The following is a 19214-nucleotide window of genomic DNA, read 5'->3' as shown; positions in this document are numbered from 1 at the left end:
CATCATCCTCTTGATTTCATTGCAGAGGTTTTCAGTGGGGTTCAGGTCTGGAGATTGGGCTGCCCATGACAGGGTTTTGATGTGGTGGTCTCTTAATTTTTGCCAGAGCTGTATATTTTAAAAAATGTAGACAAATATGTGTGAAGGAGCCATGAAGGAATTTTGAATAGTAGTTTCTAAACTTTTTCAGAAATAGTTTTTTTTTACTAGGAAGCTTGTATGCTTTTTATTTCATACAATTATTGCCTTGCCATTGATTTTAGCGCATCACTTAAATACTAAAGAAATGTATAATTCATTTTCCAGTGATCCTATTTTCTTTAAGTCAGAATCTGACGCTACCTAATTGCAGACACCATCACGACTTCCTTGAGTTATTATAATAAAATGTGAGTAGGAGTAGTTTGGTTATCACTGTACAGAAGAGCTGAGATCGCAATGAATGAGAAGGGTTTAGATGGAACAGCTGGGACTTGATTGTTTTGAGGATTAGGAACCTCCATTTCTGTGCAGCAGATGTTGGTGATTTCACAGCAATGATTCGGGGTTGGTCTGTGGGTATTGTGATTAGATGGAAACACAAGAGTATTACCAGCAGTTTCTTCTTTTTAATGCTTTGTGCTTGGCTTGTATCTCCGCTCTGCATGCCATAAAAACTATTGTATGTGTCTTCATACGTTGTCATCATGCACCTTTCATCAGAAGTTGCATCGTCTGCAAGATTTCTGCAGAAGACTACATCAGTAAGTGCCTATTGTTACATTTATGGTGACTTTACATTGTATTTGTGTATAATGTACAGTCGTTGAGTCTCGAAGAATATTTTAATGAAGTCAGGTGTTTGCTACTGCTGCATATACATCTTATATAAATTAATTCAAGGTTATTACATCTGGTGATGATTTTTTGGTCTCTTTCTTTCTTTCATTTGTATTTGGTAAATTAAGGGGTAAAATGTCTCCACAATTATAGATATCTTTTGTCTAATAAAAAGTTATATCACTTTCCAGTATACTTTTTGCATCAGTTTCTCATGATGTTCAAAATCCCGTTTTGCCGCCATTCAGTAAGATTTCACAGTTTACTCCCTGGAGATGATATTCTGTCCATGGTCACAAGATGGACACAGAGGCATGGCAGCCTAGAATTACAGGACAGTCAATAGGCAGAGCAGCTATGTGTCCATTTTATGACCACAGACTTATTGTACACCTGATATGCAATTTTTTTTACTAAGATAGAAATGCTTCTTTTACATATGAGAAATCTGTAACCATACAAATTAGATTTTTTTCTTTTTTCTTTAAACCCCTTCATGGAGTCGGATATAACAGTATATCCAATGTTGGGTGCAAGTGTGCTGAACTCTATTATACAGACTCCATCCATAAATTATATATAAAATGAAAACACAACTGATAACAGCAAAAAAACAAGCTATGGCTATGTCGAAGGAAAAATAAAAAAGTTATGTGTTTTGTAAGAGGGCGAAAAAGCAAAAGTGCAATAGCGAAAATTGTTTGTAGTGGGAAGGGTAATTTGAGCATCTTCACTTAGTCACATAATTCGGGCATGCTGCTGAGAATAATATGAGCATACAACTGAAAATAATATGGGCATCCTATGGATAATTATATGGGTATGCTACTGAGAATAATATGGGCATGCTACTTAGAATAATATGAGCATGCAACTGAATAATATGGGCATGCTATGGAGAATAATATGGGCATGCAATGGAGATTAATATGGGTATGCTACTGAGAATAATATGGGCATGCAACTGAGAATAATATGGGTATGCTAAGAAGAATAATATGGGTATGCTAAGAAGAATAATATGGGTATGCTAAGAAGAATAATATGGGCATGCTATGGAGAATAATATGGGCATGCTATGGAGAATAATATGGGTATGCTACGGAGAATAATATGGGCATGCTACGGAGAATAATATGGGTATGCTACGGAGAATAATATGGGCATGCTACGGAGAATAATATGGACATGCTACAGAGAATAATATGGGCATGCTATGGAGAATAATATGGGCATGCTATTGAGAATATTGTATGTGCATGCTATTGAGAATGATATGTGCATGATATTGAGAATAATATGGGCATGCTACTGAGAATAATATGGGCATGCTATTGAGAATAATATGGGCATGCTATGGAGAATAATATGGGCATGCTACGGAGAATAATATGGGCATGCTATGAAGAATAATATGGGCATGCTATGAAGAATAATATGGGCATGCTACGGAGAATAATATGGGCATGCTATGGAGAATAATATGGGTAAGCTACGGAGAATAATATGGACATGCTACGGAGAATAATATGGGCATGTTACGGAGAATAATATGGGCATGCTATGGAGAATAATATGGGCATGCTACTGAGAATAATATGGGCATGCTACTGAGAATAATATGGGCATGCTACTGAGAATAATATGACAGCGACAGTGGCCAGGAATAATTTATGTATTTTCAGATGACTGTAATAGCAACCAGTTTATAATAGTGACCAGTTTTTAGGGAATGTCACATGGAGTAGTCATAATGTGATCTGACACCTAAGTGTTTTCCCTTCAGTGGGCCAATAGACATCACAATCCCAGACCTAAGGTGGATATTCATTGGCTGATTACCATGATCAAGTGTCCCATAATCGGGCAATGTAAGCAATCTGCTAATCACCCGCTCGTTCATCAGGTGAAAAAGTAGGTGTAAAAGTCATTGTTTTTAGCAGAATATCATGCTGTGCAAACAGAACATGTGCTACTGAGATCAATGACATGTGCTGTCGAGAACAATGACAGCCTGAATGTGCTGCCAAAAACAATGACAGCCTGAATGTTGACAGAATGATCTTATACTGGTCACTATGTGTGCATCAGATATACAGTAAGGTCTACCTAGCTAAGCAGAGTACTAAGCAACTGCTGATCAGCAAGAAAGTAGATGATGGGCAGTCGTTTAACACCCCAAGTCTGGTAATGTAACAAGGAATCACAGTGAGATGAGTAGAAGAACAAGGAACTATGTACGATGGTCCAACCTCCTAATCACCTTCACTGTTCATTGATACCCCTCTTTTACCTAATGAATTGATGGGCAGCTCTGAAAATATGACCCACGGACTCAGTGGGTATGGTGTTATCAGCTCAGTATTGCAAAGTAAGGCCGGGGTCACACATGTGTGTTTTACGGACGTAAGAGCGCAGAAACTACGTCCGTAAAACTCGCATTACATACGGCACAATTATTCTCAATGGGGCTGCTCCTATTAGCCGTATATTACGGTTCAGTATTATACGGCTTTCTACGGCCGTACAAAATCGCAGCATGCTGCGTTTGTCAGCGTATTGCGCAAAAAAAATCGCCAATGAAAGTCTATGGGGGCGAGAAAAATACGGATTCCACACGGACCAGCAGTGTGACTTGCGAGAAATACGCAGCGGTGTTAGTGAAAAGTCGGTAATTCAATTGCCGGCTTTTCATTTCTCCTGCACAAACCCGACAGGATATGAGACATGGTTTACATACAGTAAACCATCTCATATCCCCTTTTTTTTGCATATTCCACACTACTAATGTTAGTAGTGTGTATGTGCAAAATTTCAGTGCTGTAGCTGCTGAAATAAAGGGTTAAATGGCGGAAAAAATTGGCGTGGGCTCCCGCGCAATTTTCTCCGCCAGAGTGGTAAAGCCAGTGACTGAGGGCAGATATTAATAGCCAGGAGAGGGTCCATGGTTATTGGCCCCCCCCTGGCTACAAACATCTGCCCCCAGCCACCCCAGAAAAGGCACATCTGGAAGATGCGCCTATTCTGGCACTTGGCTACTCTCTTCCCACTCCCTGTAGCGGTGGGATATGGGGTAATGAAGGGTTAATGCCACCTTGCTATTGTAAGGTGACATTAAGCCAGATTAATAATGGAGAGGCGTCAATTATGACACCTATCCATTATTAATCCAATTGTTTGAAAGGGTTAAAAAACACACACACACATGATTTAAAAGTATTTTAATGAAATAAACACAGCGGTTGTTTTAATAATTTATTGCTCTATCAATCCATTTCCAGGCCCTCGCTTGGCAAAACAATAAACGCACAAGATACATACCTTCTGGTGAACCGTCTCGTCCCACGAAGTAATCCATCTGAAGGGGTTAACTAATATTACAGGCAGGAGCCCTGCTAATGCAGCGGTGTGCTCGTGCCTGTAATCCCCGGTGAATGAATGAAATGTAGGTCATTGACCTACATTTCCTTCAGTCGCGGTGATGCGCCCCCTGGTGGATGTCCTCATATGACCTGGAGCGTGGGAAAAAGTTCCCAGGCTGCAGTTCATGAGAACATCCAGCAGGGGCGCCTCACCGCGACTCAATGTAAGTACAGATCTAGCTTTCCTTTCAGCACCCGGGGGATTACAGGCACGAGCGAGTGGTTTATCGCAGCTCGTGCCTGTAATATTAGTTAACCCCTTCAGATGGATTACCACGTGGGACGTGATCTGACATCAGAAGGTATGTATCTTGTGCGTTTATTATTTTGCCAAGCGAGGGCCTGCAAATGGATTGCGAGAGCAATAAATTATTAAAACAACCGCTGTGTTTATTTCATTAAAATACTTTTAAATCGTGTGTGTGTGTGTGTTTTTTAACCCTTTCCAACAATTGGATTAATAATGGATAGGTGTCATAATTGACACCTCTCCATTATTAATCTGGCTTAATGTCACCTTACAATAGCAAGGTGGCATTAACCCTTCATTACCCCATATCCCACCGCTACAGGGAGTGGGAAGAGAGTGGCCAAGTGCCAGAACAGGCGCATCTTCCAGATGTGCCTTTTCTGGGGTGGCTGGGGGCAGATGTTTTTAGCCACGGGGGGGCCAATAACCATGGACCCTCTCCTGGCTATTAATATCTGCCCTCAGTCACTGGCTTTACCATTCTGGCGGAGAAAATTGCGCGGGAGCCCACGTCAATTTTTTCCGCCATTTAACCCTTTATTTTAGCAGCTACAGCGCTGAAATTTTGCACATACACAGTACTAACATTAGTAGTGTGGAATATGCAAAAAAAAAGGGGATATGAGATGGTTTACTGTATGTAAACCATGTCTCATATCCTGTCGGGTTTGTGCAGGAGAAATGAGAAGCCGGCAATTGAATTACCGGCTTTTCACAGATATCGCGCTGAATGAAATCTAAATACAGAATATATATATATATGTGTCTCAATGACATATATATATATATATACTGTATATATGTTTTAATGAACATTTGAGCACATAAATCCATTAGATGTCGGTTTTGCAAGCCTGCGCGAAAATCTCGCAGTACGGATGCCATACGGATTACATACGGAGGATGCCATGCGCAAAATACGCTGACACACCCTGACTACGGATCAATATTTTGGGAACATTTCTCCGTATTACGGCCGTAGTACGGACGTATAATACGTGGCGTATTGTCTTACGCCAAGTGTGACCCCAGCCTAAAGGTTGGGTGAATATCCTGGAAGTGTGGCCCCTTTATCACTGTGCAGGGAAATCTTTGAGGGGGATGCACCAATGTTGGGATAGATGAAAGTCAGGAGGTTGGATCCAACCATCCCTACAATAGATGATGAACAACATTTTCCACTAAGTAACACTATTGGTTGACAGCTTTTATTTGTTAACAATCTATGTTAGTGCAAGTAAGCAATTAAAGTCAGAAATGGTTGACTAGCGCCTTTGGTGAGCAATAAGTTTATTAATTTATTTTTAAGTAGTCAAACAAAAGAAGCATTTATCACAGATATCTGTATGTTCCCCTTTGATAATACATGTCTTGTTGAGTACAATAAATTCTGGGGAATTAAACAATGAGATTAATTGATTTGCGTTGCGATGTAGAACATTTAGTATGTGGCTGCACTAGTGATAACGTGATAATTTCCTCTTCTATAGATGGAGATCACAGAGGTAGTTCCCTGGCGTCGAGCTCTACTGGCCATGGGCTTCAATTTGGTGTCTCTCACTCTCTCCACCACAGCCCTTCTTAGTAGTTACTGGTGTGAGGGGACACAAAAAGTTCCTAAACCTCTTTGTGGAAGTGGAAAGGCCACTAAATGCATAGTGGTTCCCATACATGTGGAGAACATTAATGCTTCTGGGCAAGACGTAGTACATTACAGCTGGGAGACGGGAGATGACCGATTTGCTTTCCGCTATTTCCACACTGGAATCTGGTATTCTTGTGAAGAAAACATTTTGGGAGCAGGTAAGAAATGCTGTTTTGTTATATATAAAACAAGATCAATGTCAATATCAGATCCTTTACATGATAGACTTGCATTATGCGGAAGACTCACTGGTTTCAATGGCTACTGAGTAATTCATTTTCACAGTAGCTGGGCATGATGATTACGGGAACATTATAGCTATACCTTAAACAGTGACAGTTCCTTTACTATTAGAAGATTAATCACTTTTTTAGGAACAATTCATTTAGAAACCCCAGATCATTTTAAGTGGAAAGACTTTTCTACTTTCTACTATTCTAAAGGTAGGAAGTTGAAATACCAAACTTAGATGCCATTTTTGACCAGTTGTATGGAATGTATGCATTAGGGCAGGAGCACATGTGCGTATCTTTGGTTCGAATAAGATCCGACAAAGCATCGGATCGCACTCGGACCAATATTATGCTACGGTGTCATGCACATGTCCAATCTTTTCCTTGAACAGGATCTGCCGAGGAAAAACTGCAGCATACTTGAGTTGGATTTGATCGAATCGCAATCGGCAAAGTCAATGACTTTGTGGCAAACAATAGACTGCACTTGGATAACATCTGAGTGCAGTGCGATTTCCTCGTCCTCACAGAATGGAATGGAGAAGATAGAGACATTTTTTTCTCCATCTTCTCCTCATCCCAGAGAATTGGAGCACACAGTGATCACACTCTGATCAGAGTGTGATTTGCATAATCAACCCAATTCTCTCAGAAAAGGGAAAATACAATTGTCTGCACCTGCCCTAAAATACATTTCAGAAATACATTTCAGAAATACTGGTCTTGTTCAAATATAAGGACAGAGACACACTGCCGCATTTCTCCTGCGATAATCGCATTGTAAAACTCATACTGGCTGTCGGCACTCCTGATCTGAGCTTGACAGCGGCATAGTAATCCTTCATGCTGTCATGCTCAGGTCAGGAGAGGTGCCGGCCAGTCCATGCGATTATCGCACGAGTTATACGGCAGCGTGACTCCAGCCTAAATGTATTTCAGATATGCCTGATAAAAAATCTAAACCCCAGAATCACCGTTTGGCCATTACAGTATTTTCCTGTTATATACAATCAGAACACTGGATGTACACAAAAATGATAAAATGATACCAATAAAACCTACAGCTTGACCCAGCTCCATTGGGTAAAATATAATACAGTTACGAGTCTCAGAAAATAGCAACACACATTTTTTATTTTTGACAAAGTTCTGAATTTTGCTGGAACTTAAAAAAATGTTTATGATTGTTTGTGCTTTCGAATTCACACCGTTATAGAATCAGAAGACAGTTTATGAAAATACTGGCAATGTATTTCCTGAAGTGCCTTCTTTGATGTCTTTTTTCATTGTTTTTTGAGTGACTTTGTCACCATTATACACTGCTCAAAAAAATAAAGGGAGCACTAAAATCCTACATTCTAGATATCACTGAATGAAGTATTCCAGTTGTAAATCTTTATTCATTACATAATGGAATGTGTTGAGAACAATAAAACCTAATAATGATCAACGTAAATCACAACTAATATCCCACGGAGGTCTAGAGTTGGAATGATGCTCAAAATCAAAGTGGAAAATGAAGTTACAGGCTGATCCAACTTCAGTGGAAATGCCTCAAGACAAGGAAATGATGCTCTCTAAGGGCTGTCCCACACATCCAGATAATTCCGGTACCGGAAAAAATCGGTACCGGAGTTATCCGTGTCCGTGTGCCCGTGAACTCATGTAGGCCATACGTGCGGCACCCGTGTGGTGAGTGGGTACCACACGGAGCGTGCAGGAGACAGCGCTAAAGTTTAGCGCTGTCCCCTGCATCGTGCTGAAGCCGCGATTCATATCTTCTGTGCAGCAGCGTTTGCTGCATAGAAGATATTAATAATAGTGTTTAAATGAAAGATCTATGTGTCCGCCGCCCCCCCACACCCTGTGCGCCCCCCCGCTGTTCAGAAAATACTCACCCGCATCTCTCGTTGGCTGTCGCTCCTTCCTGGTCTGGCCGCGGCTTCCACTGTATGCGGTCACGTGGGGCCGCTCATTTACAGTCATGAATAGGTGGCTCCATCTCCCATAGGGGCGGAGCCGACTATTCATGATTGTAAATGAGCGGCCCCACGTGACCGCATACAGTAGAAGCCGTGGCCAGACCAGGAAGCAGCGACAGCCAACGTGGGAGCGGGTGAGTATTTTCTGAACAGCGGGGGGGCGCACAGGGGGTGGGGGGCGGTGGACAGGTAGATCTTTCATTTAAACACTATTATTCATATCTTCTATGCAGCAAACACTGCTGCACAGAAGATATGAATCGCGGCTTCAGCACCATGTGGGGGGGACAGCGCTTACTGTAGCGCTGTCTCCTGCACGCCACAGGGACCGCACACAGAGAACGTCCGTGTGAGGTCCGTGTTTTACACGGACCCATTGACTTTAATGGGTCCGTGTAATACGTGCGCTCCCACAAACACTGACATGTCTCCGTGTTTGGCACACGGAGACACGGTCCGCAAAAAATCAATGACATCTGCACAGATGCATTGATTTTTACGGGTCTACGTGTGTTAGTGTCTCGTACGTGAGGAAACTGTCACCTCACGTACCGGAGCCACTGACGTGTGAAACCGGCCTAAAGTGTGTTGCCTCCACGTGCCTGTATGATCTCTCTACAATGCCTGGGCATGCTGCTGATGAGGCGGCGGATGGTCTCCTGAGTGATCTCCCAGACCTGGACTAAAGCATCCGCCAACTCCTGGACAGTCTGTGGTGCAACGTGACTTGGTGGATGGTGCGAGACATGATGTCCCAGATGTGTTCAATCGGATTCAGGTCTAGGGAACGGGTGGGCCAGTCCATTGCTTCAATGCCTTAATCTTGCAGGAAGTGCTGACACACTCCAGTCACATGAAGTCTGGCATTGTCCTGCATTAGGGAGAACCCAGGGCCAACCGCACCAGCATATGGTCTCACAAGGGGTCTGAGGATCTCATCTCGGTACCTAATGGCAGTCAGGCTACCTCATGGAGGGCTGTGCGGCCCTCCAAAGAAATGTCATCCCACACCATTACTGACCCACTGCCAAACCGGTCATGCTGAAGGATGTTGCAGGCAGCAGAACGCTCTCCATGGTGTGTCCAGACTTGTGGCCTGCTGGAGGTCATTTTGCAAGGCTGTGGCAGTGTTCCTCCTGTTCCTCCTTGCACAAAGGCTGAGGTAGTGGTCCTGTTGCTGGGTTGTTTCGCTCCTACGGCCTCCTCCATGTCTTCTGGTGTACTGGCCTGTCTCCTGGTAGCGCCTCCAGCCTCTGGACACTACGCTGACAGACGCAGCAAACCTTCTTGCAACAGCTCGCATTGATGTGCCATCCTGGATGAGCTGCACTACCTGAGCCACTTGTGTGGGTTGTAGAGTCCGTCTCATACTACCATGAGTGTAAAAGCACAACCAACATTCAAAAGTGACCAAAACATCAGCCAGAAAGCATTGTCACTGAGATGTGGTCTGTGGTCCCCACCTGCAGAACCACTGCTTTATTGAGTGTCTTGACAATTACCAATAATTTCCATCTGTTGTCTATTCCATTTGCACAACAGCGTGTGAAATTGATTGTCAAACAGTGTTGCTTCCTAAGTGGACAGTCTGATTTCACAGAAGTTTGATTTACTTGGAGTTATATTCTGTTGTTTAAGTGACATTGTTTTGACATTGCTGTGCGTGTGTTCATTATTTTTAACATTTATTGAGCGTTTCTTTAGGTGGGTTCCAGGCGAAATGTGCTTGATGAAACGTCGTGTCCACATACCTTGAGTTTGGTATCAACATAAACTTACTGACCTGAAGAACCAGGTTGCCAGATTATTTTTACTGCACGATGAATGTTATTACATTTCTTTTAAAGAAACAGTGATGGAATTGCGTTTTTTTCACCATTTCTTCACACTTTTTGTACTTTTTTTCCAGCTTATATGGTAAAATATATGGTGTCATTAAAAGTACAACTTATTTTGTAAAAAGACACACCCTCCCTCATACGACTGAGTCAATGTAGAAATAAAGAAAAGTTATTATGACCATTGATATAGGGGAAAATTACCTGGGGTGGGAAGTTATTAAGGAGAAAGGCTAGGGCGACACTGGTCATATAAATCATGGTGTTGTAGTTGAATCAAATAATTGTCAATAGTTTCACGTTGCGATGGGAAACCAACGTTGTCCGCTGCTATTGCAAAAAATACAACATTGTTGATTTTTGGTAAAAATTGGAATGAATTTATCTTCATAAAAGTGAGTTGTGACTCATATGCAAACCTGCTTGCTAGCTGTTTTTTTTCTACAGCCTCATCACAGCTTTAAAAATTTTGTGTGACTGTAAGGGCTTATACTCACTTGCGCGAAAAACGGACTAGTGCAATCCGATAAAAAATCGGATTGCACTCAGACCAATATTATTCAATGTGTGACATCTCATCTGCGATTTTTTTCTCAGCCGAAATCGGACTAAGAAATTTGCAGCATGCTGCGATTTTCTGCATATCTCTGACGAGAATCGCCAATGTAAGTCAATGGATGAGAGAAAATACGCACAGCACTCACACCATGCGAGTGCTGTCCATTTTTTATGCATCGGTGTCCTTTGAAAAGCCGTCAGTTCATATGCGGCTACTGTAAAAATCACACTGACAGGTTAATATAAAAGATAAAATAGCTATATACACATAGAATACATATATATATATATATATATATATATATATATATATATATATATACACACACACACACACACACACACACACACACACACACACACGCATGTTAGTAACACACACATATCTACATATATATGTATTTATATTACAGTAAATTCATATAGAATAGGTAGATATATAGATGTCAGTGACAAATACAATTAGTACAGTTTGTGCAAATTAGGGGACATGTATGTAATTAATAAAAAATTATTGTATAAAAAAAAAAATGGCGTGGGCTCCCGCACAATTTTCAAAACCAGCAGAGGGAAAGCCAGCGACTGGGGGCAGATGTTTATAGCCTGGGAAGGGGTTAATACACATGGAGCTTCCCAGGCTGTTCATATCAGCTCACAGCTGTATACTTAGCCTTTACTGGCTATTAAAATGTGGGACCCTCCAAAAATGACATGGGGTTCACCCATAATTAATAACCATCAAAGGCTATGCAGCTGCGGGCTGATATAACTCTGCCCTTCACCTTTCCAAAAAAACCTATTTTAACACCCTCATCACCTCACTGTCCAATAACCCTAAACGTCTCTTTGACACTTTCCATTCCCTACTCAACCCAAGACTGCCGGCCCCAACCACGGATCTCCACCCCCTTACGATCTGGCCAATTACTTCAAAGAAAAAAATGACCACATTCGACAGGAAATTATCTCCCAATCCTTTCATACCATGCACTGTCCTCCCTCTCCCACTGCATCTAGCTCACTCTCTGACTTTGAACCAGTTACAGAAGAAAAAGTAATCAGGCTCCTTGCATCTTCTCGCCTGACCACTTGCACCAGTGACCCCATTCCGTCACATCTCCTCCAGTCCCTTTCCCCGGCTGTGACCTCTCACCTAACAAAAATATTCAACCTTTCTCTCTCTTCCGGTATTTTTCCCTCCTCATTTAAGCATGCCATCATACACCCATTACTTAAAAAACCATCCCTCGACCAAAACTGTGCTGCTAATTATAGACCTGTCTCTAATCTTCCCTTCATCTCTAAACTCCTCGAACACCTGGTCCACTCCCGTCTTATCCGCTATCTCTCAGATAACTTTCTTCTCGACCCTCTTCAATCTGGTTTCCGCTCTTTACACTCTACTGAAACTGCCCTCACCAAAGTCTCTAATGATCTACTAACAGCTAAATCTAATGGTCACTACTCCATGCTAATTCTCTTTGATCTCTCTGCAGCATTCGATACCGTGGATCATCAGCTCCTCCTCACTATGCTCCTCTCCATCGGCCTCAAGGACACTGTTCTCTCCTGGTTCTCCTCCTATCTCTATGACTTCTCCTTCACTGTATCTTTTGCTGGTTCCATCTCCTCTCACCTTCCCTTTACTGTTGGGATTCCTCAAGGATTAGTCCTAGGCCCCCTCCTCCACTCTTTGTATACTGCCCCTATTGGACAAACAATCAGTAGATTTGGTTTCCAGTACCATCTCTATGCTGATGACACCCAATTATAAGCTTCTCCTGATATCATGCCTGTCTTTTTAGAAGACACCAGTGATTGTCTTACCGCTGTCTCTAACATCATATCCTCCCTCTATCTAAAACTGAACCTGTCAAAAACTGAACTCCTCGTGTTCTCTTCCTCTACTAATCTACCTTTGCCTGACATTGCCATCTCTGTGTATGGTTCCACCATTACCCCCAAGCAACATGCCCGCTGCCTTGGGGTCATCCTTGATTCTGAGCTTTCCTTCACCCCCACATCCGATTATTGGCTCGCTCTTTTCTGCATCTCAAAAACATTTCTAGAATTCACCCTTTTCTTACTTTCGACACTGCAAAAACTCTTACTGTTTCACTCATTCATTCTCACCTGGACTATTGTAACTCTCTCTTAATTGGCCTCCCTCTTACGAAACTCTCCCCGCTCCAATCTGTCCTGAATGCTGCTGCCAGGATTATATTCCTCACCAACCATTACACCGATGCCTCTACCTTGTGCCAGTCATTACACTGGTTACACATCCACTCAAGAATCCAGTACAAAACCATTACCCTCATCCACAAAGCACTCCATGGCTCAGCACCACCCTACATCTCCTCCCTGGTCTCAGTCTACCACCCTACCCGTGCTCTCCGTTCTGCTATTGACCTGAGGTTAGCATCCTCTATAATCAGAACCTCCCACTCCCGTCTCCAAGACTTTTCACGTGCTTCGCCAATTCTTTGGAATGCACTACCCAGGTTAATAAGATTAATCGCCAATCCCCATAGTTTTAAACATGCCCTAAAAATGCATTTGTTCAGACTGACCATCCGCCTCAATGCATTTAGGTTAATCCCTCTATCTATCCCTCTGTGGCCCATTAAGAAAAAAAAGACCAAAACCTTAATCAGGTTCCTCACATCATGTTCTCATACATTTCTTGCAGTTAATAGCCCTCTCTGTCTGTACTGTTACATACTTAGGCTGTTAAGTGGTTCATGCAGGTTTACATGAACATCCGATCCTTACACTATGGCTGGTCCGTACAATGAAAGCAGTTGTTACCATCCACCTCTCGTGGATGCAGGGCCCTCACTCCTATTGGTATCTATTTTGAACTGTGATTTTTGTTATGCTGTAATGTCTATTGTCTGTACAAATCCCTCTATAATTTGTAAAGCGCTGCGGAATATGTTGGTGCTATATAAATAAAATTATTATTATTATATTAATAGCCTAGGAAGGGACCATGGATACTCTAAGATGCGCCAATTACGGCACTTAGCCTTGCCCTGTAGCGGTAGCAAGTGGGGTAATAGTTGTGGGGTTGATGTCACCTTTATATTGTAAGGTGACATCAAGCCGGTTTAGTAATGGAGAGGTGTCAATAAGACACCTATCCATTACTAATCCTATAGTTGGTAAAGGGTTAAATAAAGACATAGCCAGAATGAAGTATTTTATAGAAATAAAACACTAAACACAGTTTGACCATTTTATTGTTACTGCTAATCCATGTGATGCCCTCGTTCTCCTGTAATAAATGAAAAAATAACAAACCAACAATATACTATACCTGTTCGGCGTTCAGTCCCATGCCATAATCCATATTTAGGGGATATACAGTTTACAACCTGGAATGGTGCTAATGCGACCGGCCTGGCTGTAAACCACTGGGGAATGAATGAGATGCTGCCGGCTCTTGCTTCAGAGACAAGCGCTGACGTCACTGAGTCTGCACTGCCTCACAGCCTGAACTCAGATGAACTCTTGAGCATGGGAAAATGACAGCTGGTTTTCCCACACTCAAGAGTTCAGTGTGAGTCAGGCTGTGAGGCAGCGCAGACTCAGTGACATCACCTCTATTCACTGAAGCTGTTCTCGCAGCCGGCCTAAATTGCTGCGACTTCAGGACCGTAGGAAAATGAAAGGGATGAGGTCATAGCAGTTCATGACGGCTGTGAGAACAGCTTCAGTGAATAGAGGTGACGTCACTGATGCTGCGCTTTCTCGCAGCCTGACCCGCACTGAACTCTTGAGCGTGGGAAAATCAGCTGGCATTTACCTATGCTCAGGAGTTCATCTGAGTTCAGGCTTTGAAGCAGCACAGACTCAGTGACATCAGCGCTTGTCTCTGAAGCAAGTGCTGGCAGCATCTCATTCATTCCCCAGTAGTTTGCAGCTGGGACGGTTGCATGTTGGCACCGTCCTGGTTGCAAACTGTATATCCCCCAAATATGGATTACAACGTGAGACAGAACGACGGACAGTTATGGGTATATTGTTGGTTTATTATTTTAAGTTTATTACAGGAGATTGAGGGCTTCGCAGAATTTGCAGATGTTGTAAGTATGGTTTAATTAAGAACAATAAAGGAGTCTGTGTGTTTATTTCAAATAAAGGATTTTTTAATGGGTGTCTGTGTTTTATTTACTATTTCACTATATGGGGTTAGTAATGGGGACGTATAATTGACGCATCTTCATTACTAATCTCAGGGCTTGATGTCACAAAAGTGACATCAACACCCCAACTATTACCCCATATGCCACTACTTCAGGGCAGTAGGAAGAGCAAGGCTATGTGACAGAATTGGCGCATCTTACAGATGCACCTTTTCTGGGGCGGCTGAGAGCTGGTGTTTGTAGCCAGGGGTGGCACTATCCATAGCCCCTTGCTGGGCTAGAAATATTAGCTCTCAGCTGTCTGCATAGCTATTGCTGGCTATAAATTATAGGGGGACCCCACGCCATTTTTCCCCATAAAATATATTTTATTAATTACATACATGTCCCCTAATTTGCACACACACTATACTAATTGTATTTGTCACTGACATATACATACCTCCCTATTCTGCATCTATTTACTGTATGTAAACCATCTCTTCTATCCTGTCGGTTCCTGCATTGTTTTTTCAGAAGCCAACAAATGAATTACCGGCTAATCTTCTATCTAGCTCTCTCTGTAATATAAGTACATATATATGTGTGTGTCACTGACATATACAGTACAGACCAAAAGTTTGGACACACCTTCTCATTTAAACATTTTTCTGTATTTTCATGACTATGAAAATTGTAAATTCACAATGAAGGCATCAAAACTATGAATTAACACATGTGTATATATGTTTTTTATTCTATTCTAAGCTGTCAGTGTGAATTTAGTGTATGTACACACAAATTACTGGATTTTTTAAATTTATTTCTATCTGTCTATCATGTTTTGAAGAATATTTGGCTTTAAAAGGATGTGTATTACAATGCGATTTTAACATGAGCTTTTACATACAGAGAACTGCTGTATGTAAAAGTTCATGTTAAAATCGCATTGCAATCGGATAGCAATCACAATGCACTCGAATGTAAATCGGATGCTAGGTGCGAAAATTGCATTGTACTCGCATGTCATTCATCTGCTTTGTTGGTCTGAAAATCGGACCTTTTTTTTTTCTCACATATGGGTATGAGCCCTAAGACATAGAATATTTTCACACATGGTTTGGGGTGTTCAACCTATCAGACTCCTACTGTTGGGCAACAAATGCCACTTTATAGTCCAAGTCTCTATCAGGCCAAAAATTCACATACTGTGAAGTACTATTTTAACTCATGATCATGAACAAACCTTGCCTCATAAAATGTACATCTGTAACAAGTAATTTCATTAGTGTTTTTTTAACCCCTTCACCCCCAAGGGTGGTTTGCACGTTAATGACCGGGCCAATTTTTACATTTCTGACCACTGTCTCTTTATGAGGTTATAACTCCGAAACGCTTCAACGGATCTTAGCGATTCTGAGATTGTTTTCTTGTAACATATTGTACTTCATGATAGTGGTAAAATTTATTCGATATCACTTGCGTTTATTTGTGAAAAAAAAGGAAAATTGGCGAAAATTTTGAAAATTTCGCAATTTTCCAACTTTGAATTTTTATTCTGTTAAACCAGAGAGTTATGTGACACAAAATAGTTAATAAATAACATTTCCCACATGTCTACTTTACATCAGCGCAATTTTGGAAACAAAATTTTATTTTTTTAGGAAGTTATAAGGGTTAAAATTTGACCAGCAATTTCTCATTTTTACAACATAATTTACAAAACCATTTTTTTTAGGGACCACCTCACATTTGAAGTCATTTTGAGGGGTCTATATGGCAGAAAATACCAAAAAGTGACACTATTCTGAAAACTGCACCCCTCAAGCTGCTCAAAACCACATTCAAGAAGTTTATTAACCCTTCAGGTGTTTCACAGCAGCAGAAGCAACATGGAAGGAAAAAATTAACATTTTACTTTTTAGTCACAAAAATGATCTTTCAGCAATAATTTTTTTAATTTCTCAAGGGTAAAAAGAGAAAATGGACCTTAAAAGTTGTTGCCCAATTTGTCCTGAGTACGCTGATACCCCACATGTGAGGGAGAACCACTTTTTGGGCGCACGGCAGAGCTCAGAAGGAAAGGAGCGTCGTTTGACATTTTCAAGCTAAAATTGGCTGCAATTGAAATTGGACGCCATGTCGTGTTTCGCCAGCCCCTGATGTGCCTAAACAGTGGAAACCCCCCATAAGTGACCCCATTTTGGAAACTAGACCCCCTAAGGAACTTATCTAGATGTGTCGTGAGCACTTTTATCCCCCAAGTGCTTCACGAAAGTTTATAACGCCCGGGTGTGAAAATAAAAAATCCTATTTTTTCTACAAACATGATCGTTTAGTCCCCAATTTTTTATTTTCTCAAGGGTAGCAGGAGAAATTGGACCCCAAAAGTTGTTGTCCAATTTGTTCTGAGTACGCTGATACCCCATATGTGGGGGGGAACCACTGTTTGGGCGCATGGCAGGGCTCAGAAGGATAGGAGCGCCCTTTGACATTTTCAAGCTAAAATTGGCTGGAATTGAGATCGGATGCCATGTCGTGTTTGGCGAGCCCCTGATGTGCCTAAACAGTGGAAATCCCCCCATAAGTGACCCCATTTTGGAAACTAGACCCCCTAAGGAACTTATCTAGATGTGTCGTGAGCACTTTTATCCCCCAAGTGCTTCACGAAAGTTTATAACGCTCGGGTGTGAAAATAAAAAATCCTATTTTTTCTACAAACATGATCGCTTAGTCCCCAATTTTTTATTTTCTCAAGGGTAGCAGGAGAAATTTGACCCCAAAAGTTGTTGTCCAATTTGTCCTGAGTACGCTGATACCCCATATGTGGGGGGGAACCACTGTTTGGACGCATGGCAGGGCTCAGAAGGAAAGGAGCGCCCTTTGACATTTTCAAGCTAAAATTGGCTGGAATTGAGATCGGATGCCATGTCGTGTTTGGCGAGCCCCTGATGTGCCTAAACAGTAGAAACCCCCCATAAGTGACCCCATTTTGGAAACTAGACCCCCTAAGGAACTTATCTAGATGTGTCGTGAGCACTTTTATCCCCCAAGTGCTTCACGAAAGTTTATAACGCCTGGGCGTGAAAATAAAAAATCCTATTTTTCCCCACAAAAATGATCTTTCAGTCCCCAATTTTTTATTTTCCCAAGGGTAACAAGAGAAATTGGACCCCAAAAGTTGCTGTCCATTTTGTTCTGAGTACGCTGGTACCCCATATGTGGGAAAAAACTGTTTGGGCACTTCGGGACTCAGAAGGGAAGCAGTGACGATTTGGAATGCAGACTTTGATGGACTGGTTCTGAGGGCGTCATGTTCCGTTTGCAGAGCCCCTGATGTGCCTAAACAGTAAAAAAAAACCCACAAGTGACATCATTTTGGAACCTAGACCCCCATGGAACTTACTTAGATGTGCCCCCTCTTTGGAACTAATCTACTGGTTCCTAATTAGTAGTGCATGGAGGTGTGGTACAATTTGAAGCAGTCCTTCATACACAGGCCAGGTTTGTCGGGGCAGGTGTCGCATTGGTAGATGGTGTCCTTGCGTACTCCTCGTTTGTAGCACACTCGGCACCTTTTTTGCGGCTTACCTTTTCTACCAGTTGGCGGGACCACCCCCGGAAAATGCTGACCTGGTACAATACGAGCACCCTCAGTTCCGGAAGTACTGGGGCCCGCTCCTTCCCTCGTGCCAAACATCAGGGCCTTAACCACTACCTCCTGGAACTGAAGGTACGTCGTATCGGTGTGGCGCGCACATCGTGACAGCAGGAAAGCGTTAAGCATTGCCATTTGTACGATGTACACCGACAGCTTTTTGTACCACACCTTGGCCTTCCTCAAAGCACTGTACGGTTGGAGGAGTTGATCGGAGAGATCAACGCCCCCCATGTTTTTGTTGTACCCCAGTACACAGTCCGGTTTGCAGACCTGTGTAGAGGTACCCCGTACAGTGCTGAGGGCGCTGCCATCACCGTGTATGGTGGTCAACAGAAGGACATCCCTCTTGTCCTTGTACTTGACCACCAGCAGGTGGTCGCTACATTGGGCTTTGCTCTCACCTTTTCTGAGCATCTGCCCAATCTTCGGGAGGCCTCTCTGATTTTTGCGGACAGTACCGCAGGCTGCGGTACCTCGCGCAGAGAGGGATTTGTAGAGTGGGATGCTGGAATAAAAGTTATCGGTGTAGAGGTGATAACCTTTATCCAGCAGTGGGTGCACCAAATCCCACACTATTTTCCCACTCACTCCCAAGACAGGGGGACACTCAGGCGGTTCAATCCTGCTGTCCTTCCCTTCGTAAACTCTAAAGCTGTGGGTGTACCCTGAGGTACTC

The 19214-nt window shown here is 42.4% G+C and overlaps 1 protein-coding gene across 1 annotated transcript in view; it reads left to right on the top strand.

Annotated features, from left to right (window-relative positions):
• Positions 1-635: 635 nt before the first annotated feature.
• The window catches only part of GSG1 (germ cell associated 1), a 144041-nt gene continuing 125462 nt past the window's right edge, over positions 636-19214 (top strand). Inside the window, exons 1-2 of the mRNA XM_077278429.1 lie at positions 636-743; positions 5982-6294. Coding sequence (XP_077134544.1) covers positions 687-743; positions 5982-6294 — 370 coding nt within the window. The 5' untranslated portion in view covers positions 636-686. The remainder of the gene's footprint in view (positions 744-5981; positions 6295-19214) is intronic.

Source organism: Ranitomeya variabilis, chromosome 8 (genome assembly GCF_051348905.1).
Source record: "Ranitomeya variabilis isolate aRanVar5 chromosome 8, aRanVar5.hap1, whole genome shotgun sequence".
In the NCBI taxonomy this organism is placed as follows: domain Eukaryota; kingdom Metazoa; phylum Chordata; class Amphibia; order Anura; family Dendrobatidae; genus Ranitomeya; species Ranitomeya variabilis.
The sequence above is the reverse complement of the archived record's forward strand: the minus strand, read 5'-3'. Positions and strand labels throughout refer to the sequence as shown.